This window comes from Myiozetetes cayanensis, unplaced genomic scaffold (genome assembly GCF_022539395.1).
Source record: "Myiozetetes cayanensis isolate MyiCay16 unplaced genomic scaffold, myiCay2020 scf2-11, whole genome shotgun sequence".
Lineage (NCBI taxonomy): Eukaryota > Metazoa > Chordata > Aves > Passeriformes > Tyrannidae > Myiozetetes > Myiozetetes cayanensis.
The window spans coordinates 35,237,586-35,263,894 of record NW_026087411.1 but is presented as its reverse complement, the minus strand read 5'-3'; the positions used below and the strand labels follow the sequence as shown (position 1 = coordinate 35,263,894).

General features: G+C 41.1%; 1 protein-coding gene across 2 annotated transcripts in view; it reads left to right on the top strand.

The window, feature by feature from the left end:
• The window catches only part of KIF26B (kinesin family member 26B), a 283,959-nt gene extending 261,537 nt beyond the window's left edge, over positions 1 to 22,422 (top strand). For both annotated transcript variants that reach the window (XM_050315249.1, XM_050315250.1), the window contains 3 exons: positions 13,113 to 13,315; positions 14,333 to 14,483; positions 16,037 to 22,422. In XM_050315249.1, coding sequence (XP_050171206.1) covers positions 13,113 to 13,315; positions 14,333 to 14,483; positions 16,037 to 16,185 — 503 coding nt within the window. In that variant the 3' untranslated portion in view covers positions 16,186 to 22,422. The remainder of the gene's footprint in view (positions 1 to 13,112; positions 13,316 to 14,332; positions 14,484 to 16,036) is intronic.
• The last annotated feature ends 3,887 nt before the right edge of the window (positions 22,423 to 26,309 follow it).

Genomic DNA, 26,309 nt, shown 5'->3' with positions numbered 1-26,309 from the left:
CCTTTGTGAGACCATGAAATGTAGCTGTTAATCTTAAGCACTTGGGACACATGCACATTTCACCAGTTCAAGACCAGAGTCTTTCCAAATAGCTGTATCTGTTGTGATCCCACTTTTTCTCTTTATGTGCTCTGGATGCCCAAAGGTGCAAGATGCCCTGCATCTGAAACCATTGCTGAATTCTTTCTTCCATCATAGAAGATGGAATGAATTGTACCTATGCCCCTTGAAAGATGTTGTCCTGTGTCTGAAACTTTTGTTTTTTAACTTTTAACTTGACAGTCCTTTTCCCAGTAATTTATTGATAAAAAATAGTAGATTATATTAAGAATAATACATGGGAACTATTGCACTGAAGCAGTTGCAAATCTGAAACCTTTTTGGTAAGGATCAGAAAGACTTTCCCTTTGTTCGAATAGAATCCTCAGTAACTTTCACACTACATCAGGACTTTTTAATTAGAGGTCAAGAGCCTCCTGTGTAACACCAAGACTTTGTGCAGTTGCAACTGGTACATATTGTCACCAGAATGAGTTTCATAAAGTTGCAGAACAGGGATGGGGAGCATTAATGAGCTGGTCACCTCATCTTTTTCCTGGGCACTGCTCTCCCAACCTGTAGTTCAAGTCCTTCCTAACTTACTTTTGAAAAAAATACACGTTGACATTGGAACCGGTGTGCATAGGTATGTGGAATATCAGTGGCTACTTATTCTACAGCAGCTCTGGCTGTCCAAGATGTGTTTCTCTCCCAGTTTTCCTAATTCACCAGCCATTTCACTTGCTACGATACTCACCTCATTTGCAGTGAACAAACTGAGTAATGCATAACTCACTTTTCTTATGCTCTTGACTGTGGTGGCAGAAAGAACACATGCAGCACAGATGTGAATGATATAGATACTGCTGTTAAAACAATATCCATAAGTGCATGGCTGATTGTACCTGTTAAGAGGATGCATCTGAAAGTGATCTCTCTATATAGCGCAAACCCAGATGAAGTGATTAAATAATGTTTCTGAAGTTAATTTTGCATCCTGTGAGAAAACCTCTTTCCTATCCCTTCAGTTTAAGTGGTAAATTGATTTTCCTCTTTCTGAGGACCTCTTCCTCTAAAAGCTCCTTTCAAATATAAACTTTTACAGTAACTTGTGAGAAAAATAGGGATGATTTGTGTGTTGGGGAAAAGGAAAACAAAGCTGTCTACAGAGATGGAATTTGTGTGTGCATGCTGGATTGTCTTGTGGAGAAACTGCCCATATAACATAGACTTTTTCCACAGGTCATTTAGATGCAAAAATTTATCAAGTTCTGCAAAAACAGTCAACTGGGCAGATGAGGGAACAGATTAGACACTAGGGGACAATGTCTCCCATCCCTCCACTCCTTCCCTAAGGGACATATTTTTTAGAAGTATTCTGAGAAAAGCTTTAGGCAGAGCCTCTGTATTCTTTAGTCTGAAGAGTTCCTCCCAGAAGTAAATCAGTAGACGAGTAGGATTTGTTTACTCTGATGCTCACAAAACTAGTTTCATTTCACCTCTCTCTGCTTTGATAGCCCATTGGAGGCTGGACAAGGGTGGAGATGTGAGTGGGAAAAACATTGCCTCTGTGTTGTATTGACATACAACCTTCAGATGTGTGTGTTGTATTTTATACCAGGGCTGAATTTTGGCTCACAACTGTGGCTTTTGATAACTACTGTGCAGGACCGAACATTGTGTCTGTGGCCAAAAAAAGGGAGTTTTGGGGGAGAGGACATTTTGAGACTCAGATTTCAGTTCGATTTTGTAGCAGTCTGGAGGACACATCAGGTGAGAAGAGATTTCTCCAGCCTTGAGCCTACCTGGCACAGCATTGACACTGGTTTTTCACGCAATATAGGTATGCAAAGTTAGCATAGGGGGTAAGCAGAAACCTTTCCTTAGCAGGAACCATGAGGAGTCCTAGCTTTACTGCTTTTCTACTGTTGTATAACATCTAACCTGTCTTTTTCACCAAGTACAGCTGTTTTTTTGCTGGCTAAGAGCTTCATCTCTTTATTCTAATTTCTGGTGTGGGTTTGTTCCTCTTTCATTTGTCAGCAGTGTTGCAGTTATCTACTTGATACTGGACCTGAATGGGGGTGGAAGGCTTTCAGTGGAGAGCCTGTGTCCTTGGAAGTTACCTGCCCCAGTGAACTTGGCACAGCCTAGCACATTAACCTCCTACAAAGTAATTTACAAAGCTTCTCTCTTAATTCAGTATGTCACCTGATGTGGAGAGATTCTGAGTGTATCATCTCTGGAACTTTACTTTTGCATGTGATTGCCTATATCAGCAAGTAATTTCTGTATTGTTTTGAATGACTTGCGTTTGTGTATAAGTACAACAAGGGGTTTTATAGAAATAAAAAAAAAAAATTATCACTATCCCTATCTAGTATCTAAGCACTGTCCAGAAATCAATCAGGCTTCACTTTCTTATAGCCTAGATCCAGTTTGCATTTGGTCCTGCAGCAGTGAAATCATAATTCTGTTTTGATGCGTTTGATAATAGTATAATTTTTCACATGTCAGCAGATTTATGACAGCATGAAACCAGGATTATTGCTTCAGTGCAGGAGAACATGAAGGAGGAGTTGAGGTATAAGGGAGAATGGAGCTGTTCACAAATGCATTTTTATTGCATAATAAAAAATTGCAAATTTTTGCAATCTTTCATCCTCTGTAATATCTCTTTTCTTATAAGTGTAAGTGTTCTCTCTTAAGGTAAAATATTTAACGAAAAAGATAGAACACAAAGATTCTGAGCTCTTAAAAGACAGATATTATTTTAATACAAAGTGTCAAGAGCACTGGACCTTTCCTGATTTGTGGTCACAGATTCACTGTGCTGTAATGGATATGGCACTATAGATATGCTCATTTCAGGTCAGGCAACCTTGTCCACTTTATTTATGATTATTATTAACAGAAATGCTAGCTGTCAGACACAATCAACATGAATCAGCCCAAGGCCCCTGTAAAAGGAGCTATAAAGAGTCTTTAAGAGAATCACCAGCAGATCTCACAATTACTTTTGAAGTTCTGACACATTGGAGAGACATCATTTTTTCTTGAGATTAAGATCTTGTCTTTCAGTGCTCTTAAGTGCATTATTTGTATGTGTAGGTGCTTCTGCCCTGAATGTCGTACGTGAAGCATCAGACCTATATTGACAGCTTTTGAAGGATACAGCTAATTCATATCCTTCACTGTTAGCCTTAGGTTAAATTTTGGGCTCTGCCTGAGTGCCTGTACAGTTCACAGACAGCCTAGTACAAAATTGTGTATGTACAAAATTAGAAGAAAGTAGAAAAAATATATTTGCCTCTTGAATTCTGGTACCCATTGAAAAATCACATGTTTACATTATGAAGCACACAAGCTTTTCACCTGAAGCTAACCTATCTATTTAATCAACATTTAATAACATCTAATATTGGTTCTATAACATCATGTCAGCACATATTGGCCCAAAGTGACTGTTTATGGTAGAAACAGAGCTATTTAGCCCTGATCTATGGTTGTACATTTCAAAGCTTTGTACAGCTGCTCTTTAATTCACCCTGCAGTCCAAGTATTATTCCAGACCCCATTTTACAGATGGAGAAATGAAGGCAGAGAATTTTACTGCCTTGCCCAATGGCCTCAACCAAGTGAGAGCTGGATCCAGGGTTAAATTACAGGCACCCATGACTCCTAACCTCAACCACAACTGACTTTTGCCATACATCCTCCCCAGCCATTGCTGAGCAGTGGAGAGGAGAACTTCATTTGTTATTTTCTTTTTATGGCAGGCCCTTCCTCGCTCTCTGCCCACAATCATATGTACAACTATGCTTTCTTTGATTTCTTAGCTCACTCCATTACCCTTTCCCTGTAAGAAACAACTGGCGTCTCAGCCACATTTTTGTACTGTTATCAGTATTATTTTTAAATTCCTCAGAAATTTCAGTTTCAATGACCAAGTGATACTCCATGGAAAGGCAATAATAAGGGTACTTTTATAATACATATTCCTGTATGTGATCAGGAAGTGCATTCTGGTTGAACTCCATTTTGCGAAAGCTGTTATTTGTCTCCTGGGGATGCAACACATATGAGAAGGAGGCAGGCAGGGTGGCAGATTAGGACTTGCAAGATCTATGTTGTATTCTCTGGTGTGCTGGTTCACTGTATCACCTTGGGCAACTTGTGTAATTTTTGTCTTCTCTAGTTACCAGCTCATAAAAGTAGATAATGGTGGTACAAAAAAAGTGACAGCAGGGTCCTTAGATCAGAAGTGTTATCTGCCTGCTTTTTGCTCTTCTGATTTGATTTTTAGCATTTTTTCCTGAGTTTAGTTTTGATGTATGAGGGCATTACTTTGAGGTAATTCTCAATGCAAACATGACTGGATGATTTCAGAGATGCAGCTTTGGTGTTAGCTCCACGTCTTGCCCACTGTGAGCTAACATTGAAGCAAGATTCTAGGCTCGGATGAGGTTTAGCTAGTAAAGCCAGGTCTTGTTTGCATTCTCATGTAATGTTCATAAATACTTTGCTTCTACCTTTTGCCACTCTCTCCTACAGATGTTATTTTCAGGTTATGGCCCCTTATAGTGTTTCAATGCTGCCTATCAGGAAACCTTCCCGGAGAACAGCAGAACAGGAAGGGCTCTGAGATGATTATCATAAATGAGGCTTTTTCATGGAGACCGCATAGATCTTTCTGAGGCTGCTCTCTTTCCTATTCCCTTTGGAAATAGGGTTGGGTGCCTAAGAGAATCCCCATCCTATGTACACTGAGTTAGACTTATGGGCTACAGTCTGTCACTTCTTGAAGCACTCTGCTGAGATGGGATGGACCTGTGCTGAGGAGTGTGTCTCCTTTGATTTCTCCAGTTGAGGCTTTTTGGAGCTGAGTCTGAGCCAGGAGCTTTACTGGTGCCGGGGCTTGTGCCAGCAAGGTGAAACACTCAGGGCAGTGATCTGTGGCCCGAGCAGGCTTGGGGAAGCAGCAAGTGTGCAGCAATGTCAGTGGGACCACTGCCTCTCAGTTGGTGTGCACAGACTCACTCATGGGAGCAAAGACACAGACTTGGGCATGAGAGGAAGATGTGAGAAGGAAAGAGACAGTCTGAAGACATGAGACTTTGGGCATAAAGTCCTTCCCTGCAAAGCGTTTTCAAGTTGGGTCAGTCAGGGCCAGTTCATCCTTTTCCTGAATGTTAAATATCAGAAGACTGGAGCCCCTGGTGGTCTAGTGGTAAAGGCGCGGCGCTGTCACCGCCGAGACCCGGGTTCGATTCCCGGTCAGGGCCACTCCCGGGCAGGTGGGGCTCATTAGCCCTTAAAGGCAACCCATCTACGTCCTAAGGACCTCGCTGCCACCGTCCAAGCTCGCTTGGCCCCAGCAGATGAACTTTAGGATTAAAGGGTGGGCTCAGTTCCGCGCACACTGTGTCTCACCTAAAAAATCCAATGCGCAGGCTGGAAGGTGGAAAGACCTTCCCCGGATCTTCGCTCGCGAAGACTGGCCATTATTATTATTTATTATTATTTATTATTATTATAAATATCAGAAGGGAAGAACGTAAGGGGGGCTGTTGAAAGTCGGGCCAAGCAGAAACATGGCTGGGAAAAATTAAGGTTTTCAAATGCTTACTTTCTGAAGTTTAAACCTGTGCCCTGAGTTGGAATTGCTTATCTCAGCCTTTGCAGGACCCTGCTTTTATCAGTCCAGGATAGGATTTGCATGTGTGCGTGTGTGTGTTTGTGGACATTCTTTCATCTTTTGCACAGGGAACCTGTTTGACTATAGATAATTAAAGATTCCTACTGCAGTGTTTGATGTCATTCACAGAAAAGTTTGATGACTCCTTGAGGCTCTTTCTCAGTACTAACTTTCAACACCAAAGCAGAGCAAATTGCTACATGATTTTAAACACTTTAATAAAAAGACAGAATGTTAAGACATGACAATAATTATCTACAATTAGAGTCCTTTTCTCTCTTACTAGTGTGCTCTAGCTTTCACTGGTGGGATGGTTTTAAAGACGGAGATTTAGGGGTTCCTGGAAAGCCCTGAAAATTTTATACTTGAACATATTCACTCTCTGGAAGCACTTAGCCCTGTCTATGAAAGCAGCAGAAAAAGCCAGAGGCTGAATCCACAGACTGTAAATTATGAAAGTCCATCTCCAACCAACATTGCAAAGCATCACATTTTGAAACACAGCCAAAATGATAATGATAAAACAAAACACCAACAAAGAGAGTCTGAGCTTTTCTTGTTGAATCCAAGTGAAAAGGAATTTGGTTCATGTTTAGACTGCCTAAGGCACAGTGTGGGGAGCTGAAAATTGCCCTTTGTATCAGAAAGCTGTAGGGCATTTCCAGCATTTCTACTTTAACTTGCTTACAAGTGATGGCAGCTAATTGATATCCTGCATTATACCTTTACTGTGACAAAGGATGTTTAGAATTATACGGGGAAAATGCTGTTTGCTTGCAGGTGACCACTTTATGCATGTGACTCGCTGGCTGGACAGCCCTGGGGGGAGCAAAGGGAGAGGAAGTGCAGGCTTCAGCTCCAATTTTTTTTTTTTTTGTTCATTAAAACAACAGCATTGATTTTCCCAGGTCAAAGCCAGGCCATTTCATGCAGCAAATCTGTGTTGAAAGGGATCAGAGTAATCATTTTTTACACGCTTGACTACTGCATGCCAGCACTGAGCTTTCAGCCACATGAACATAGGAATGATTTAATAGAGGAAGTGGCAGCAGGCTATTGTGCACGGTAAAGGCTCCATGTAACATGCATGACTGAGTCGCACGCCATTAGGCTGGGTGTAAATAAAACCTGCTCCTGACACTGCCACAGAATTAGCTCACTGGAATGCCTCCACCACTGTCCTGTTGGGAGCTAATGCTCTGGCATTAGAGCCCCTTCCCCCTCCAGCCTCTGCTGCCCAAGCGACTGGAGCAGCTATTAAGTGCAGTACTGTAGTAACAATAAGCAGATTCTTAAATAATGCCACAATGCTGAGAAATACCTGCTAAACCAAAATCCAGCCTGAAGTGAGATAAATATTTAGAAGAGACTCTGGTTGTTTTTTGCTAGGAATTGTGGGTGATGTGCATCTTCCGCGGAGCATCTCCCAGGTTACTTGTTAACCTGCCACGCTGCAGGAGGACTGCTTCCTGATCTGGTTTCAGCCGTGCTCATTCACCAGCTCTAAATTGCCCTGAAAAGCTCCTTTTAAAACAAAACGGTAATTCAGAAAGCAAGGTTAAGAAATTAACTGGGTAGATAGAAAAAAAAATTAGGAGTTGACTGTACATCAGCATGTTCCTATACCAGAACAGCATATCTAGTATAGGTATGGATGAAATATTACAAACAAAGGTTGCTTTATTTCTACATACAGGCAGCAGTGATTTCTTGCCTCAAATGTCCTTGTACTTCTTATCAATTCACAACAGTGGGATTGCGTAAAAGTCAACACAGAATATGGTCTGAATTACTTTACAGTGAGGTGGGCATAGAAAATTTTCTGCTATGAACAATGGATCTTGTCAGTATTTCCTATTTCACGTGTTTGGGTGCAATGTGGTCCTTCCTAAGAAATCTGTGTAATCTGAGTTGTCAGGATGAGTGAATGTTATTTAGATTTTCTGGAAATACATGCTTGGATTCTTTGATCTTTGGAGTATTAACCTCAAGATGGGCACTCTAAATAGGCACTTCTGGTGAAGTATTTAGTACACCCTTCAGAGGGGCCTTCCACTGGAAAACATTGGCAATGTCTTCAGTAATCAGGAGGGGACCTGTGCAAACTGTGTGAAAATCTGAGGAGTGAATGTGCTAGCTGTGTGCTCTGCACTGGGCAAAGTGCACCATAAAATAAACTCAGAGAATGGAGGTCAAAGGATGGGGAAGGAGTTGGTTCAGTCATGGACAATTGCCCGTAAGGGCAGATCCCATTAGGAAATGAGAATGAGAGGCAAAGTCAGCATCATGTTTTCAACTCAAATAAAACATGAGTCCTGTTGTCAGACAGTGAGGAGCAGCAGCAGGAACAGGACAGATAATCTTTGCTAATAACCAGTTTGATGCTACAATTGACACTGATGCTATTGCTATTGGAGGCACAATTTTTCTTGGAAATTAAGCTACAGAAGGAACGGTGAGAGCTTAGGGGTACTGCTGTAGTTAGCCAGGACTGGTTTTTGTAATTGTCTTGGACTGTCTGGTGAGAAAAAAAACAAAATGCTGAAGAGCAAATTCTGTACAGAAAGGCAATTTTACATCCCATAACATTAAGTGCTGCAGGGAATAACTTTGGCTGCACATCCTGCCTTTGAGCACACACTATAAACTTCTGAAATGATGTTATATCAAGTTACAGTTTCATTTTCTGTTTGAAACACCTTGGAATTTCTAGGACAGAGTTGTTTTGAATCCTGTTCAGATGTATCCTGCTTTAAAGAGATATGCATCACACTGCTTTTCATTAAAATTTTGTATTTGCAGTTTTTGCCTTTACCTTTTTCACAGAGAAGATGCTCAGTCTGGAGTGTGTACTTGGAAAGCAATCTAAGGGGAACACTTCAAAACATACAGTACTTAAGCAAAACCAGGCTTTTTAGAGCCTCTGCCCTGGTCAACACATACTTTTTTGAGCACACATCCTTATGCATGCTGGCAATTTTGTGTCTTCTTATCCTTATAGTTACCCTTGGTCTGTATTTCTCATACCTTAAGTCTTCTCTGGACTTGTCTTTTCTGAAGCATGCTCCTTAAATGCTTCGGTCAGATCTGCTTTCACACCGCACACCTTCACTGCTCTGCTAATCTCTGTATCTTAAATTTAACTTGGCTGAACCTTAACCTATAGCTCAAGGTAGAGCAACAGATCTGTTGCAAAAGCAAATCTTGTATCCTGAGCATTTTGAGGGCTATTTCATAGCTTGGTTATTCATACTCCAGCTAGGTTCATGAGTGTGGATGAATTCAAGCTAAGTGAAAAACATATCCTTCAAGGCATTTAGCAAATTACATGTTGCTTTACATGCTGCATGGTCATAAATGAACATGTGGTTATTCTGCCCCGGGTTCATCTTACTGGATTTCTTTCAGATTGATTTTTGGTATAAATTTCTTTTTTGAATGGAGAAATTAATCCCATTTACATGGCAGGAGGGTCAGCCAGTTTGCCGAGGGGCAGAGGTGGGGCAGAGGTGGGAGGGACATGCTGAGTGCTGCTCCTGTTGAGCTCCCTGGCTGTCCACTTTCTCCCTAAGTCATGCATGAGGAAGCAGAGGAGCAGTGCGCTATAATTCCTACAAAGACTTCTATTTATTATACAGTCAAAATTGATGAGATCCTAACTCCATCAAGTGCTCCCAATAAATTTGAGACTTCAAATGGGTATTTTCTGTATAAAGGGAAAACTGTATTAACAATTTAATTGTTGTGTCTGTGTGTTGTTACGGATGAGCAAGCTGTCAGCTGCTTTGTGACACTCACCCTGAAGCTCTGCTTTGGCTGTATCTCCTTACTGATCCCAATTAAGGTAACATCAGAAAAAAAACCAGAGGCTAAATGGAGAGGTCAGTGGCAGGAGTCTCTTGTCAAAAGACATTGTTATTTTCTGTACCTGGGCTAATAAACAGCCTATTAATTAGTGCGTGTTTAGAATAAACTAGATCTGGTTTTGCCTTACTAGAAAGATGAAGAAGATCTTTCATTTAATTTCCCCTCAAAGCACTATAAACCTCAGATAAATCATCCTGAGTCAGCATTCAAGGCTCAGATAAAAAGCCATCTCTCTCTCTTTCCCCTCTGCATGTCACACAGTCGTATCCACATGGAGACCTGTGTCCCAAAGGAGTCCTTGGGCAGACAGTGAGTCGAGTAGCCTGTGGTGGCTCTGCCCTGTTGCATTGCCCCAGTGCACAAAGGGCCAGCAGCTCTTTTGTTGTAATAAACCATAGGCAATCCAGGCATGAGCTCTGGCCAGAAAAATATAACGAGTTAATGTCTCCTGCCATGCTGTAGTCCCCACTGCCTCTCCACCAAGGGGTAAGCAAGTGCTGTTAAATGAAGCCTCAGACTGGAGGCCTCCTTCTAGACCCCAGGCTTCTGTTTCTCATTGAGCCAAAGGCATATGGATTTATATATGGGAATTAAATGCAAAAATATTTACCATCATCCCTATTTACTTCATACCCTGATGATATCTGTTTTGCTTTGCTCCAAGTAGCAGCATGATGCTGTTCTCATGGCAAGGTGCATTGGAGCCATCCACCTGCATTCCCAGAGAGTCTCAGATCTGGGCTTTGTCTCTGGGCAGAGATTACAGTGGGGTGGTTTAAAAGTGTCTCATTACACAAGAAGGGGACATTAACAGCCACATTGAGGAAAAGGGGAAGAAAATCAATCACAGAAAAAGGCACTACTTTAGTCATAATTCAGCCATGCATGGAGAGCTAGGCAGAAGGAATTTCCAGTCTGCTCAGCTGCTTCCTGGAAATGCTAGATCTAGTCTGTAGGCATGTCAAAAGAGGAGATATGACCACCAATGTGGGACAGAAAATAAAAAGAATTAACAGCATTCTGTGCATTAAACAGGAGGTCAGATCTGATGCTTGTAGATATTGCCAGGTCTAAAAGTTGACAAACAACAAAGAAATTACTTTTACACACAGACAAAATTTGAAAGACTGCTCCTGTGGGACACTAAAAACCAAAAAAGTATTTTAAAACATATTTAATGCCTGAATCCTTTTGATCTTGAGTGACACTAGGACTATACTCAGTGCCCTTCCCATCTAACCAAGCAGAGGGTTTGTTTCCCAGGAGGGCCTGAGCCTGTTGCAGGATGTATTCCTGCATGTAATGAAATTTAATAGTCTCACTTCCCTTCAAGTATGCAGCTGCTCCCACCATTTGGTTACCTTTCTCTAGCATTGCTGACAAGAGTCACCCTTAGCATTACAGTTTGTTGAGGTCTTCCCAAACTGTGTCTCTCTTATTTTTGTCAGTTTTTGTCTATGGTAATGGGTCAGGTCTTCTTTCCTTTTATCAAGATCTGACTCTTCTCTTGATCGGGCAGTTTAATCTAGAGATTAACTGAAATGCTTTCAAGGTAAGTGAATACTGACATTGTCTTCCAGTGACTGGTACTACAGATCTAAAATAACTCCTACTTGCTGGTATTTGTAAGGCTTAATTTGTTCTGGCATGAACTTTTTTGCTGGGTTGCAGTTTGAGTAGTAAATACAACTATTATAGGTGTCACAGGATAGGCAGTCCAAGATCTCAGGCTGTTTGGAATAGAACAGCCTTGTAGAGCTCCGTGACTAACCAGAGCTCTACAAGCTCTCTGTCCATCTGAGCCACTTGGGCTGTGCTCTCCTTTTCTTGCATCAAATTATCTCAGATGAATTCAACTAAAAGCTCTGTAGACTACGCTTTACAAATAGACGGAAAATAGACCATTCTCATCTATTTTAGAGCTAACATTTACAGGTTAATTACTAGTTCTTTAACTTCTGGTTTCTAGCACAGACTGCTGCACTCAGAAATCATGGGATAAGATGTGATAGTTCACAAAGTCAGCAGAGAAACAGACTACCATGAATAAAACTAAGCAATGCTTTGTTACTGGCAAATTCAAAACCTAGGCAATCAATAGATATTGGGGGTTTTTGTTTTGGGTGGGTTTTGTTTGGGGTTTTTCTTGGCTTTCATTGAAGCACCAAGTTGACAGACATGTTGGAACTATTTGCATTCAAGTCGCAATAAATGTAATGTGGGATATTCCTATAAATGATTTTATCTTGTTTTTAAAATAAAATCTGCATGATCATTCTGCATCTCTTCCTGCTGGCATCACTTTTATTCTTGCAGCCAAGAGAGTCAGTTAATAATTTCATTCAAACTTGCTGGCTCTGACTTTTGTTTTTGGCTTCTCCCATCCCTTCCATTCTTGCTGTCTCCTAGGGGAGACCTTGCAGGAATTTTGCAGGAATTGTCAGCTACAATTTTTTTTTTTTTTATTAAACCTGCCCATTGCTCTGACTGTGCTAAATCAAGCAAGAAAATGCAAGCAGTTGTTTTCTTTTTTGTGTGTGTGTTTGTTCTTTCTCCCAAAAAACCACATGCTCAGCTTCCTTACCCCTGCCATTAGGCCAGTGAAGTACGTTTTCTTCCTTGCTTTACCTTAGGCCCTGACTTGGCAACTCACATGGCAGATGCCTTTTTCAGTGTCCCCATCCACTGCACTGCTATTACAAAGCAGGATGAGTGTACATGAGCACCGGTATTGAAGCAGGCACAGTGACTAACCTGCCTGCCAGCCTGTGCTTGCTTCTGTCTGGCCCATCATTAGTGCTGCAGAAAAGGCGTAAATGGGAAATGTTATAGAAGAACATTCTACTGAATGGGGACAAGGCTAATGCAAGTCTGGTGGCAACCAACAAGCTTGGGTGTACTTACTGAAGGCAGTTTGTCCTCTCTACTGGCTTTGCTGCTTTAGTCAGCCTACAGTGTTATTATGCAAAGAATTAGATGGTGGTATACTGGCACTCAACTCCAAGATAATAAAAGAACTTGGGTATCACAGTGGGTTTTGTGCTGTGATTAAAAAAAGCCTAAACCCACACCTCTCTTGGAGATGGTCTTTGCAGAGGCTGGCTAATGCTTGTCCTTCTGCTGTAAGAACCAGTACCAGTAAAGAGATAGGAAAACAAAGCTGTTCTAGGCCTGCTGCTTTGATCCTTTGTTGGCACATCTGTACACAAGACCTAAGCTAAAGGGAGCAGACACAAGCACTGTAAACTTAAGGGTACTTATGCCCTCTGAGTATCAAATCCTGGAGTCAGACACCAAAGAACACATGAGGATCTGACCCATGGGGAGGTGGTAAAACATATCACATCTACAGCTCCCATGGCTTCCCTGGGTTTTCCCTCCATTTTCTTCTGTGCACAGAAAGGCCCCATATATATAATTTAGATATAATGTAGATTTATCTGCAGGTGGGGCAGAAAGGAGAGGCAGTAACTCTGCTAACATGTAGTGGCACTTTCTGCATTCACAGGTTCACAGAGACGGAGGCTTATTCCAGCTTTATCACTGGACACCGCTTCCCCAGCAAGGAAGCCTGCCAACAGCCCTGGGGTCCGCTGGGTGGATGGGCCACTGAGAAGTGGGCAGAGGGGCCTGGGGGAGCCCTTTGAGATCAAAGTCTATGAGATAGATGACGTGGAGAGGCTCCAACGACGGCGAGGTGGGGACAGCAAGGTGAGTGCAATCTGTGTAATCTCCTGGAGTGTGTAAATCGTAAAGGTCAGGTCTTGATATGGAAGACTGCGAAGATTATCTGAAGTTGAGTATTTTAGAGTAACTGTGGATATAGGCTTTATTATTATTTTAAGGCATTTTTTCTTCCTGCCTCTTATCACTTGTTTAGGAAGTTTGTGATGTTGTTCTCTGATATGATTATGTTTGGAGAAACTTTCTGCAGTGGGTTTTCCACTGCACTTCACCCACACAGCAGATTTGTTTATAGAGAAAAAAGTGGAAAAGTGTTGAGACCTTCACACAGGCTTGAAGGAGGATAGTTCTGTTACTGGAATTGCTTCCATGCTGGTGAGGGTAGCACAGCCCTCACTGTGGAGTCACTTGCTGCACATCTTGATGGCTGGCACCTCTCAAAAGTCACATGAGGCCAGGCTTCTTGTCTGCAGACAGCACTGCACCTCATGCTGTCACTGTGTTCCATATCTTTACAGCAAATATATCATCTTTATTAATGATTGTGGATTGCTAGAGCTTTTCTTAATACACTGCCTTTGTTTAAGAATATTTTAAATTCGATATTGCTACCGGTTTTCTATTTTAAAATATGACTACTGCATTTCTTATGTGCACAGGGGTGTATTTAGGCTTTTAATACAGCAAGCAATGGATTTTCTTCTCCCAAGAGCTTAGGTTTTCTTAGCCAAACTCGGGTGACAAAAAGCAGAAATATTTTACTGCAGTTAATCTAATTTCAGGATGCTGCCTGTTATTAATCGTTATGGTTTTTTATTAACTACCATTACAAAGTCTCCAAAGCTCACTGATGGAAAACATCAAAACCAAACAAAAGCAATAAAAATAAAAAAGGTGATAGATTTCATGCAGTGATTCATATGCTTCCAGAATAAACGGCTCATTGTCATCATTATTGATTGGAAGATCATTTCACTGAATGGATCTGAGAATTTCTTCTCTTCTTCATCTATTCCTTCCCTGCTTCTTTTTCCTGGTTGGCAGGAGGTGATATGTTTCAATGCCAAGCTGAAAATCCTGGAGCATCGCCAGCAGAGAATCGCTGAGGTCAAGGCCAAGTACGAGTGGTTAATGAGAGAACTGGAGGTGACAAAACAGTACCTGATGCTGGATCCTAATAAATGGCTTAGTGAATGTAAGGACATGCTTTTATTGCCTGGACTCATAGGTTCCCTTTGGTTTATATAATTGGGGTGGATGGAGGGGAGCAGAAACATGTGGTAAGAGAGTGAGATGTGAGCTACTATGTTTGTGAACTAAAATGAAACAACATATAACCTAAGGGCAAGTTTTAGATTGACTGTATTTCTAGAACTATTTCCTATAATTCTTATTAAATGTTTACAGTAGAACTGAACAATCATTTTTGCCTGAGAGCTGAATGTTGAAGTGGTACAGCATTCTAGTGGTGGATATTGCCATTGGTAGATTAACATTCACGTGTTTCAGTCCACAGCTCCTGAAAATGGGATTTTTTTTTTTGGCCTCAGATCACTCAAACATATAAGCAATATTATAAATCTGCTCTTCTGCCACAAAATAACACTGTGGAGCAAACTTGTCCCTTGGCACCAGTGGGCTTACATGAAAAATGAATTTGGCCCATTTTTTATAACTATATATTTAAAGTTCAGAGAGCTTAAAGATCATTCACATTCAAATGAAGAAGGTCCTCAGCACCTCAAAGGAAAAAACATAAAGAGTACTGCAGTAGTTATACAACAGCTTTTATTATGAGCAAGAAGACAAGTTCATATCAGAGTTATAGGAAAAAACCCACAATATGCAATTTATCTAGGATAATGGTATGTAGCAAAAGGAGGCTGGCTGGTGGGTTCTCTTACAGCATCCTAACTCTTCCTTTGACAGTTTAAGTTGACACTAGATTGGTACATCCTTCAAAACAGCCACAGTATAGGTTTCAGGAACACTCTTACGGAAGAAAAGTAAAAAGGACAGTTTTAAAGAGAGCAGGGAATTTGCTATACAATGTTGTTCACTTACAGTGTGATGCCTTTGCTTCTGATTCCAGGGTGGTAAATGCAGAAAGTCTTAAGGATTGCAAAGACCTCAGGAACCAGATAAGATCGGAAATGCTGGCCCAGAACATATATCTCACACTTGGCTTCCATGCAAGCTGCTATTGGCTAGTTTCTGGCAGCATATGGGCACCTAAGTTGGAGTTTTTGATGTGTGTGCCACGCTTGAGTGGTCTGGTGAGAATCACATGGAACGGAGAAAGGTGTGAGGAACATGGAGGCCAGGGATTAGGTTCTAATTGCAAGTTCTGAATTCAACAAAAGGCTTGTCCTCCCAGGGCAGAGCAGCTATTTAAAGCTCTTTGTGGTCAGGAGAATGTGTGAGAAAGTCAGTACATGCTTAGCACTCAACGTTTGCTTAAGGGTGATGGAGCATGGCAAAAGCCATCTGCAGCTCTGGTGAGGAGCATATTGCTCAAGAAAACATCCCATGCAACTTAGAAGTATTTTTCACAATGGGCAAGCCACTGTGCCCTTTTAATAGCCATTAAATAGAAAAGGCAACTTTTCGTTACAGTGGCAAGCCAGAGGTAATAGTGTTGTATACTGATAGGTCTGAAGACTTGAATTAGTTCTGAGTCTCCCACCAGTAAACACTGCAGAGTTTTTTATTTTTCCTATCTGTGTGTTGGTTTTTTTTTTCCCACAGTTGATCTGGAGCAGGTATTTGAGCTGGATTCTCTGGAATACCTGGAGGCCCTGGAATGTGTGACTGAGCGTTTGGAAAACCGTGTCAACTTCTGCAAGGCCCATCTTATGATGATCACCTGTTTTGACATCACCTCTAGACGCCGATAAAGTATGAACCTCAAGAGAATTTCAATGCACATCTCTACCATCCTCCTTTTCCCTTCCAAGTAGCATCCCAAAGATAAAAGAATGAGGATGAAGGTTGGAGTCAAGTCTCAACTGTGTGTATGAGAGATTTGCTATACTATACAGAGGTCTGGTATTAAAAAAAAACAAAACAGGACAAGCATGAAAAATGGAGATATAAGGTTGTTGATTCTCTTAGCCTAAAAGAGCACTTTGAGGAACCTTTAAGGACATGTCTGTAAATAGGAACTGCTGGCAGAAAACACTTCTTTCCCTGCATTAGCTGAGGAAGGAGAAAAGGTGGTTGTAGGACTTCCACTGAGAGGTTCATTAAAAGAAAACCTATCCAGAAAAACTGTTTAAGTGCCTTGCAAATCTTTATTATCCAAACATTTATGTTCATACTTTATTGTGTACAGATGGTGCTAGTCAAGAAAAGAAAAAGGAAAAAAAAACAAATACACTTTTGAAATGTATTTACAGCTTGTTTTTCTCTTGGTGTTTTCTCCTATTTCAGACTTGCTGTTTCTAAGTAACTTGTGTTTGTAGAGATATTTCCTAATCAGTACAACATATGAATAAATGTTAACTGTCTTTTCTTGTTACCAGAGTAAGGCCACTCAAAGAGAAATTCAGCTTTCCCAGATGACACAAAACTATTTCTAGCAGAGAGTAAGATTTGCTTATGTCTTCTGTACTCTCTTATATACTGGAGAACACAGTAATTTTACCAGTCTGTAGGTTTTGCAATGTATGAGAGAGGAGAAATGACATTACCGTGAAGTAAATATCTTTTCAGTTTGATCCAACCCTCCCCACTTGTTTTCTTTTTTCATATTTTTTTTTGCTTTGTACTGCCTGAAGTTATGAATGAGGAGGTACTTTTATCCTAACCCCTTTTTTTGGTGCTAATAACTTGCTGAAAAATTACCCTTTAGGCTAAGTGTTCCCACAGTTATCAGTCAAAAAACGAGTGATTATTCTGTGATTTCTTTCTTCAGGCTCTGATAAAATTTACCTTCACCTCTTTATGACATACACCACTGCAAAACATGTTTTGGCAGCTTTCGACCCTTGGCCCAGTGTGTCGATAGTCACAGACATATCTCAGAAGCACAGACTCTACTTAGTTTAGTACATCTGGAAATAAAGTAAATGAGTAGATACAGCACTTCAAGTATGTTGGCTATGGCATCTTCTTCACTAAGCCTCCAGTATGTGAAGCCATGGCAGAATTCACATTGACGTCAAAAGGACAAGGCCCGGTGCCTCAATGCACATCCAAATGTTTTACTAGTTTGCCTCTTTATCTACAAAAGAGTGTGTGGGAAGGAAAACTCTTTGTGTTTTATAAACAAATGTGCAAAATCTGCATTTTAACGACAGGAGCATGAAGAAGTATTTTGTTGAATTAGGTTTCTTATTCCTCTGTGTTGAAATAAGCACATGCACAAGAATTCCTCTTTCACATACGTTTGTGCTACCCTCCTGTTGCCTATGAGGAAATAAGAGCCTCATTTAATATATACTCAAAAGGCATCAACTACTGTACTTATGTACAACTTTTCTTTTATCTGCAACATCATATCAATGTCATCTTAAAATACCCCAAGCAACATGTTCCAATGGAAAAATAATACTGATAGATTTTCTAGTGGTTAGGCAAAAAAGAAGCTTTTTTTTAAAAATAGAAATAACATTTTTATAGTCTTATTTTCATTTGGTAATAACAACTCTTATTAATTCTATTTCCCTTGTCACTGGATTTTGTAGAAGATTCTTCTTACAATCTACAAGATTATTTGGAGGGGAAAAAGGGTCCTATATGAAAGTCAGTTTTTACTCTGTTCCACATCAATTTCCTATCATGAAACTTTTATTCCAAGTAAGAATTAAAGACAAATACCCTTCTCTCTCAAGGAAAAAAACCACCACCACCACTAAAAACTCAAACCAAAACCAAACCAAAACAAAAAACCGCAGCTGCAGAGAGCCAAGGAAATTGCCCTTACACACAGTCTGGGACTTAAACAGGAGTGGTGATGTTTCTATAGATCAAGTGGACACATTTCAGAGGTATTGTAAAATATCTAGTGAATGTAATATTCCTCACCATCATTAACTTAATTATTCATTTACTCTAGATTTGGTACTTCTGTAGATTGGGAAGCATAGAAAGCAGTGTGTCTACCTAGCCATTACTTTAAACAGTAAGGGCATGTGTTCACCCTGTTTACCACGATTGACCAAAATCGATTCCTGAAACCAAATTGATTATGCCAAGGATAAATTTTGCACACTGAAAATTATGTACTAATTGGTAGAATCATAGTACTTACAAATATTTTATTTCTGAGGACCTAATTAAAGTGGCCATTAACACTCTCTTTATATACCAGTATTCATATCCTAAAATCCATACTCATCTTCTTTTTCTTGACTTTCTGTCATTGTAATTCAGAATTTGCCACTATGTTTTTAAGAATTGTGATGGCTTAATGGAAAAAAGAGGAATGAAAAATATGCGGAGATTTGAAAACTATAAAATGTTTCTTCTCAAAAAATAGCTTTTTACTTCAGAACTTATATTATTTCAAATATCTGCGAAACAGGTAATTAAAAGCACCAGGACCTTATTATTGCAATTGATCTTAGTCTGCAGTAGTCAGCATTTTACAGAAGACCCATACGCTTCTGCAAGTCATCCAGATAGTCCCATTATTTAAGGAATTGCCAGCATAATGCTGGTTTTTATGCTGATTTTTTTAAAAGGCATCATGTTGCCTAAGATACACAAGGAACACCATGAATGTAATGCTTAATCGTTTGCACATTCAGAAATCAATCTTCTTTCCCTGGGACAGCTTTAGTAGTGAACAGCAGTGTTAATGTAATTAGGTTTGAAGGTTAATTCTTTGTTTGCATGTGTGACAGGAGATCACAGCTCCTCATTGCTGGGTTGTGTGACAGCTGCAGAACAGCATTACTGCTCCGTATCCCCACCACTGTTCTCCAGCACAGGCAGCTGTGGGGCAGCTTGGGGCTTGTTCTGGGAACTGCTCATCTTTGCACATGTGAGCCTTATTCATACAAGGGACAGAAGTTGCTTTATAGCCACAAATTCAAGTGTAGCCTTAGAGTGGAGACTTTGGCTGCAGTCTGGATTCACACATCCTTCTGGTCGGTGTGAGCTCTTGCAGCAGGCAGAAAGCTCTGGGTCACACCCCTGCTGGCTGCAGGTGCTGGGTCACTTTGTGTCCCAGAGGGTATGGGAGAGCCCTAATTCCTGGTGCTGTTTGTCATCATGACACAAGTCTTTTCTTTAGCCATGCATGCCTTGTATTTGCCTCAGACTGATTCCTCATCAATTGGTTCAGATCTAAGCAATCTGAAGTATACTTTACAGAGAGACAAGGAAGCAAACCAATACTTGGGCTCTCCTTTCTTAGGTCTTTACTGGGCTTCTTCTCATCTCAGCTGCACTGGTAAAACTTAGGCACAATTGTGTTAAGAGTCAGGAGAGTCATAGCAGAGTAACCTTCCAGTTGCAAGGAAAAGGAAAATTCATCCATTTGCCTTTTTTTTTTGGTATCTCCTCATATTGCATAAGAGTCACACAGAGCTATTACTGAACATCTGCTGACTTTAGTCCAGTCTTGGAAGATCCACTGCCATAAAACCTAACTTCTGAAACTTGCAGGTACATAAAACAGTAACTGGTAACCAGCAGTGGCATGATCCTCTGGCATGAAGAAAGCTAAGTGAGAGCTGCAGATAATGTACAGAAAAGGATGAAAGATACATGCTGCCATTTTTCTCTTTTATATGGCAATTATAGAGGCTGAAAACTGGGAGTGATGCTCACCAAGTCCCGTGCTTGCTCACAGGATAGACTCAGTCCATCTTAAAGTATGAGAGGTTTAAATTTTTTTTTTTTCATTTATCTCGATAATATGGTATGTCTTAAAATGGGGGCTATTATCTGTGGCATGGAATCCAAATGTGATGACAGCTGAAGAACCTAGACTCTTTTACAAACATCACCTTTTATAAATGTTTGTGATTTTGTTTCATCTTTTTTATGAATTAAAAATAATTGTAAAAACAAAGGGTATGTACATACAGAGAACTATATATGCAAACAGTCTGAGACAGTCTCCACATGCATTATTGTGGGGAGGTGGTACAGCTGTTCACAAATGGCAACACCACTGCTTCCCCTTCCTCCTCCAAGGAGTGCCTACAAAATCTTTCTCCTTGCACTCACCAGGATGAAGGTGACTCATGCCACACTATAGGGAAAACTTATGCTTAAAACACTTTTAAGGCCTGCTTTAAAAAGTCCTTTCTTCCCCACATTCTTCAGCCTACAAAAGCAAATTGCTGCAACCTCCCATCTAGAGGCCTGTAAAAGTATTCCGAATGAACTACGTCTATATTTCAGGGTGTCGTGAATTTAAGGCAAGATATTTTACAATCTCAGCTGTTAAGTATAACAAATTCTGCATATGCATGAGGAATACAGCACAGTTACGTCAAGTGAGAACCTGGACTCTTGGTGGCCTATGAGATCAAGCTTTCTGTCTAGTCCTAGTAGCTTTAAAATTATAACTTGAAGCTTCTTCACTGAAGAAGGAAATTCCATTCTCATAAAGCAGAGGCTGAACGACCCTCTGATGCCAGTTCATGGGAGGGTCGGTTGCACAGCATCAGAGATGCACCAAGTCTCTGCAGAGATCAAAGCATTGGTATTGTTAAACACTGATAGGAGTGGATGATGACCATACAGAGAGGCACTTTTTCTCAAATCCACGGATGGGTGGCATACCTTGCTTAATCCTGATGTCCTCATGGTCTTTGATTTGTTACTCCACAGGCTTTTGCATTGGCAACACACAGCAGCTTTTTAAGACACAAGGCTGGACATTGCTAGCTATCGTGATTTGAAACAGGTTTCCAAATAACTATAGCAAACAAAACTGTGAATGATTTGTTAGTGCAAAGTTAATAATCTCTCTCTCTCTCTTGCATTTATTGTGTGCTCATCCCAGGGTTATCAGAGCTTCCATACCTGCTCTTGGGAATAATAAACCTTTTTATTATTGTCTTTATCTTTTCTTCTTTCTCCTTCTCAAGCAACCTTTCAAAAAAAAAAAAATCTCTTTTCCCTGAAAATGTAGCACTCTTTTACTAAACCAGTTGAAGTCAGTATGGATTTTGCCACCAGCTTTATAAACAGCAGTCTCGTGCTTGCTTATGCAACATTTTGAAGCTCACAAAGGGCGTGATGATTCTGCAAAGAATGGAGGTGCTGAAAGTGAAATAGTAGCATTCAGATATAATATTTCAAACTACCTTCAAACGCTCCTGGACAGCAAATAAAACACAACCCAAACCATCTTACTTTGAGTGGTCGTACTTAAGTATTGAGCAAACTTTATAATAATGGTAATAAATTGGTGCTTGAGGCAGTTTCAGCTACATTACATATTCTCTATATACTATAGATATGGATGTATTCACCCTTTATATTGTATGTGTATGTGTGTGAGTATTTACATGTAGCACACATACATATATGTTTTATGTATGCATAGATACTAACTTTTCTACGTTTTACTTCTTTCCCTCCCATAGCTGAAACTGCTGGTTACTAACATCCACATCATATTCTATGTATGAAGGATATAATTTATTTGTAAACTCAGGATGGTCTTGTTTTATAGAGTTGCTTGTATTTTATAATTTATTTACACATGATGGTTGGAAATGCTTATCTAAGTGCTATGCATTGAAGTGTATGTTTGCTAAATCCATTTCACTCTGTCCGTGGCTATGTTCTTTCTCATTTTAACAGTGATATAAAATAGGGCTAAGGAGGAGAGAAACTGATAGATATAGAACTTATGCTGGTCCCACCAGTGGGCAGTTCCAGAAGAGGATGTATCAGTAGTAGATATATATATTTTATCAACTAAATTTTATGGGGGAAAAAAAAGAACAGCATGAGGATAAGTTCAAAATGTGGAAAGTCACAGCCATTTTCAAGTTGGTCAACAAATGCATTGAGCCTTTTGCCATTAAAATTGTAAAGTTTATTGTTTGCTGGCTAAAAAATATCCTTTTTGTGGTATCTGAGGTGTGAAACATTGTCAAAAATATGATGTCTGGAAAAAAAAAATCAAACTATAGTGGCATTAAATGTTTACTTTTACCTTACCAATATATCTGCTTCCTCCTCCTGACTATTTCACTTTGAATGAGAAAATTTCATGCCATTTCTACCACGAAATGGCAGATAAGAAGGTGCTTTTGACCCAAAAGAAGACATGCAATTATAATAGTGAGAGTAAGCAAGATCAGACCTGAAAATAAAATGACCGAAGGGGTTCTACCAAGCAAGTATTGCTGAGAAGCAAATTCACCAGAAAACACTTGGGAATTGCAGGGTTCAATAGCAATGACAGAAATATTACAAGCAAGCAGAGCACCATTAACTTCTTCCCTGCTGCTGTCCAGAAACAGAAAGAAAGCATAGTCACAAGCCTGAATTAATCAGGCTTTTACAAAAGCTGGTTATGCCTATGCGCCTCCCCATATCAGCAGAGATTGGTCTGTCTGTGTCTGTGAGCAAGGGGAAAATCTGAGACCAAACAAATTATGTGTTCATAGGCATAATTTCTTGTCATCTCTGGAATTGTGTCAGATTTTCCTTGGCCACCATGCAGGTACGTAACACAACAGGGGAGTAATAAAGACTTTGTGTCTTGTGTCAAGACATGCTTCTCTCTCAGCGAGGCAATGGTGGCGGGTCCTGCTGACCCCTGAGCTGCTGCTAAGGTGTATACAATATCTTCTTGCCTTCAGCTCACATTTGTGTCATTCCCTGTCAGTAATTGAGAGTGTGCCTCACTTGCAGGACAAGATGTGAATATGCTCTCTCTCTATGCCCACTAGCACCTGGTTGAGCCCTGATAAGGACACTGGTCTCTTCCTATTGGAAGGAAACAGCAAATCTTGCTTATCACAGGGAAGGGATAAAAAAAAAGGGGAAATAATTTAAAATTTCCTTTAAGACACATCATGTGCTGGCAGATGATTCCCTCATATTCCCTACTTTAGAGGGGGCATGTTAGGGCACTAGGCATCTAAATGTTTGTTTAACAGTTTGGTAAGAATTTAGTGGAGCCCCTGGTGGTCTAGTGGTAAAGGCGCGGCGCTGTCACCACCGAGGCCCGGGTTCGATTCCCGGTCAGGGCCACTCCCGGGCAGGTGGAGCTCGTTAGCCCTTAAAGGCAACCCACCTACGTCCTAAGGACCTCGCTGCCACCGTCCAAGCTCGCTTGGCCCCGGCAGATGAACCTTAGGATTAAAGGGTGGGCTCAGTTCCGCGCACACTGTGTCTCACCTAAAAAATCCAATGTGCAGGCTGGAAGGTGTAAAGACCTTCCCCGGATCTTCGCTCGCGAAGACTGGCCGTTATTTAAGAATTTAGTATAGTCCCTCTATCTTATTCTTCAGCTCAGTGGCAGAGCTAGCAGTCATGGAGATGAGATATGTAGTCATCTGTGGTGACCAGATCTTACAAACAAAAAATATTGAGGTGGCTACAGAGGTAAAGGCTGATGGTGGGGAGGAGAGAGTCTTGTCCTCCCCCCTCCACAGCAAGCTCTGTGCCTGCAGTACTACCTTAGCTGTTGCCCCTGGCCCAGTGAATTTGCATGTTGTGCCACTCCACAGTAGCTGTAAATGAAGATAAACAACCATTTCTTTTGTCTGTGGGCTGTTCAGAATAGCTCTGTTTTGCTCTGAAGAGCTAAAAGGCTTATTGCCTATTTTTGAGGTAATTTATCTTCATTGCTGTTATCATGCAGCCACATCAGTAGTAAGAAACCCAAAGTGCCTTACAGTGACAAAACCAGAAAAATGGGTTAGTGCAAGTCCTAGCCTGTGTCTAAGACAGAACTGATGGTGAGGCACTCTAGATGAGCTGGAAACAAAATCAATTCACTCATGATCTGATCTGGACCCTTGCAGGCCTCACTTCTGATTTGGGGCAAGACAGCAAGGAAAGATTTCGCTCACGGAGGCAGAGAAGGGACTCACACCTATCAAAAGGCTGGTGTCCTTATGAGGCCTGCCTGAAATCGTTGGTGCCTCTTTTAAACCAATGCCCTATACATGACCAAGTCTTGTCTTTAAAACCAAAAGCTTACTGGACTAAAAATCTGAGGAGGGTTTAGCATGAAAACCTGACAGGCCCCACCTCCTTGTGGGGTACTGAATAAGCTCCCCAACTACTGCAGAAGCAGGATAAGGGGAAGCTCTTGATAAAGGACGTTCCTCTCCCACATCCATCCTCAAAACAGGGTCCCAGGACTTCACCCTCACTTTGGCTGGCTGAAGTAGCTACCTGTAAACTGCTGAGGTGGAATGAGGTTAAGAAAATTCAGTTCCAGTCACTGAGATGAACACAAAGTTAATGTTTAGTTCCTCTAGAAAAGGCCATCTGTGGATTTTACATTTTATGGCATGTTAGTAGTCTTGACAGTTGCCAATCTGGCAGTCTTGGAGTCTGGCATCTGCTATTTAACCACTAAGCAATGCTTTACTGGCTGTGACCACATGAATGCTCTACATTGCTCAAAGACCACTTTCATAACCTACAAAAACAAGTAGGTAGCCTGGAGGTCCTGTCTACTCCCAAGAACAATTCTGGCAAGTGCTGACCTGGGAGAAGCTTCAGGACAGCCAAAACTAGTCCCTCCCCAATGGATGTTTCTCTAGGGAGAAAACCTGCATTCATTTCCATATACGTTTGTACGTGTCTCTTCTGTGGACACTTAAGCACAGGTTTGGCTGTCTTGCCATCAGATTGTGGGTTTCATGCCAGCCAACTGGCAGCCAAACCTACTCAGCTGTGTGTGTCTGGCACATATCCATATTTCCATTTCTATTTTCTAGAGACTGAAGTGCTGCCAGACGTGTCGGTACTGTGTGTGGGACTCGGGGCTTGCTGCAGAGACGAAGTCTCACACCTCCAGCGATGGGGGACCTTTGTCACTCACTTTAAAAGGAGCAGGGTCTGTCCTCGTCCCTTTCTCATTCCTGCTCATCTTCATTCTCTGAATGACAGGAAACCAGGGAGATGGGAGAAAACGTTGACATTTTCCTATATTTAGTTTGTCAGTACACAAATTGCTCATTGTAGCTACAATAAGGAAGAAGCGGGGGAGCACAAAAGCCACCCTGCTCACTGGGCTGTGCTCTGCAGACTACTCCATAGTAGTGCTGTCGGATGCTCTGTGCCAGTTCAGCACTACCCCTCATAAACTGCCCCTTGGAGCTTGCTTGAAACAAAAGCTCATGGTGGTGCAAAGGAGTAGCAGTGCTCCTACCCACCTTATCTTTCAGGGCCTGTCCATGCTGAGCAGCCCAGCTCGCTCCCATCTCCGTGCTTTAATCAGATGCCCAGGGACACAACTGTGAAGAAAGTCATGGCAGCTGCCTGATTTTATTTAAGAGCAAGTTGCCTGCTGCTAAAACGTATTTGATGGAAACCTCACTATATCCAACAAGCATCACTGAGGGATTCAAGCAAGACACAGTAACTGTAATGGCAATTTCTCCTAATTTCCAAGGACATTAGAAGGCATGGCAATTACCTAATAATGGGAAAGACAACAGCTGGCTCCTGGCCCTGGGGCAAGTGACTCTTGCAGCCCTGGGGGCTAGTGTAGCTCTGAGTTTCCAGAGGCTCAAAGAATATTTCTGAAGGTTAAATGTAAAGCCATTAAGATGCTGTGAAATGCACAGAAAAGCTTCTGGACAGCCTCTAAGCCTTGGTATTGCAGAGTTTGCATCCATTGGACTCCCTTTTTTCTGCTGTCAAGGCTGAAACAATGGGAGCACCCATTCCAGTCTGCTTCACAATCAGGATTGCAGTGGCATGAAGAGATCTGCAGAGCAGGTCAGTCACAGGAACAAACACTATCTGCATACTAAATAAACCTGTAGCCTAGCAAGAGGTCTTTGCACCTGAAATCTGTCATGGGGATTGCAGTTATTGTGAGGGGGTGTTACTGGTACACAGCCCCCAAGACACA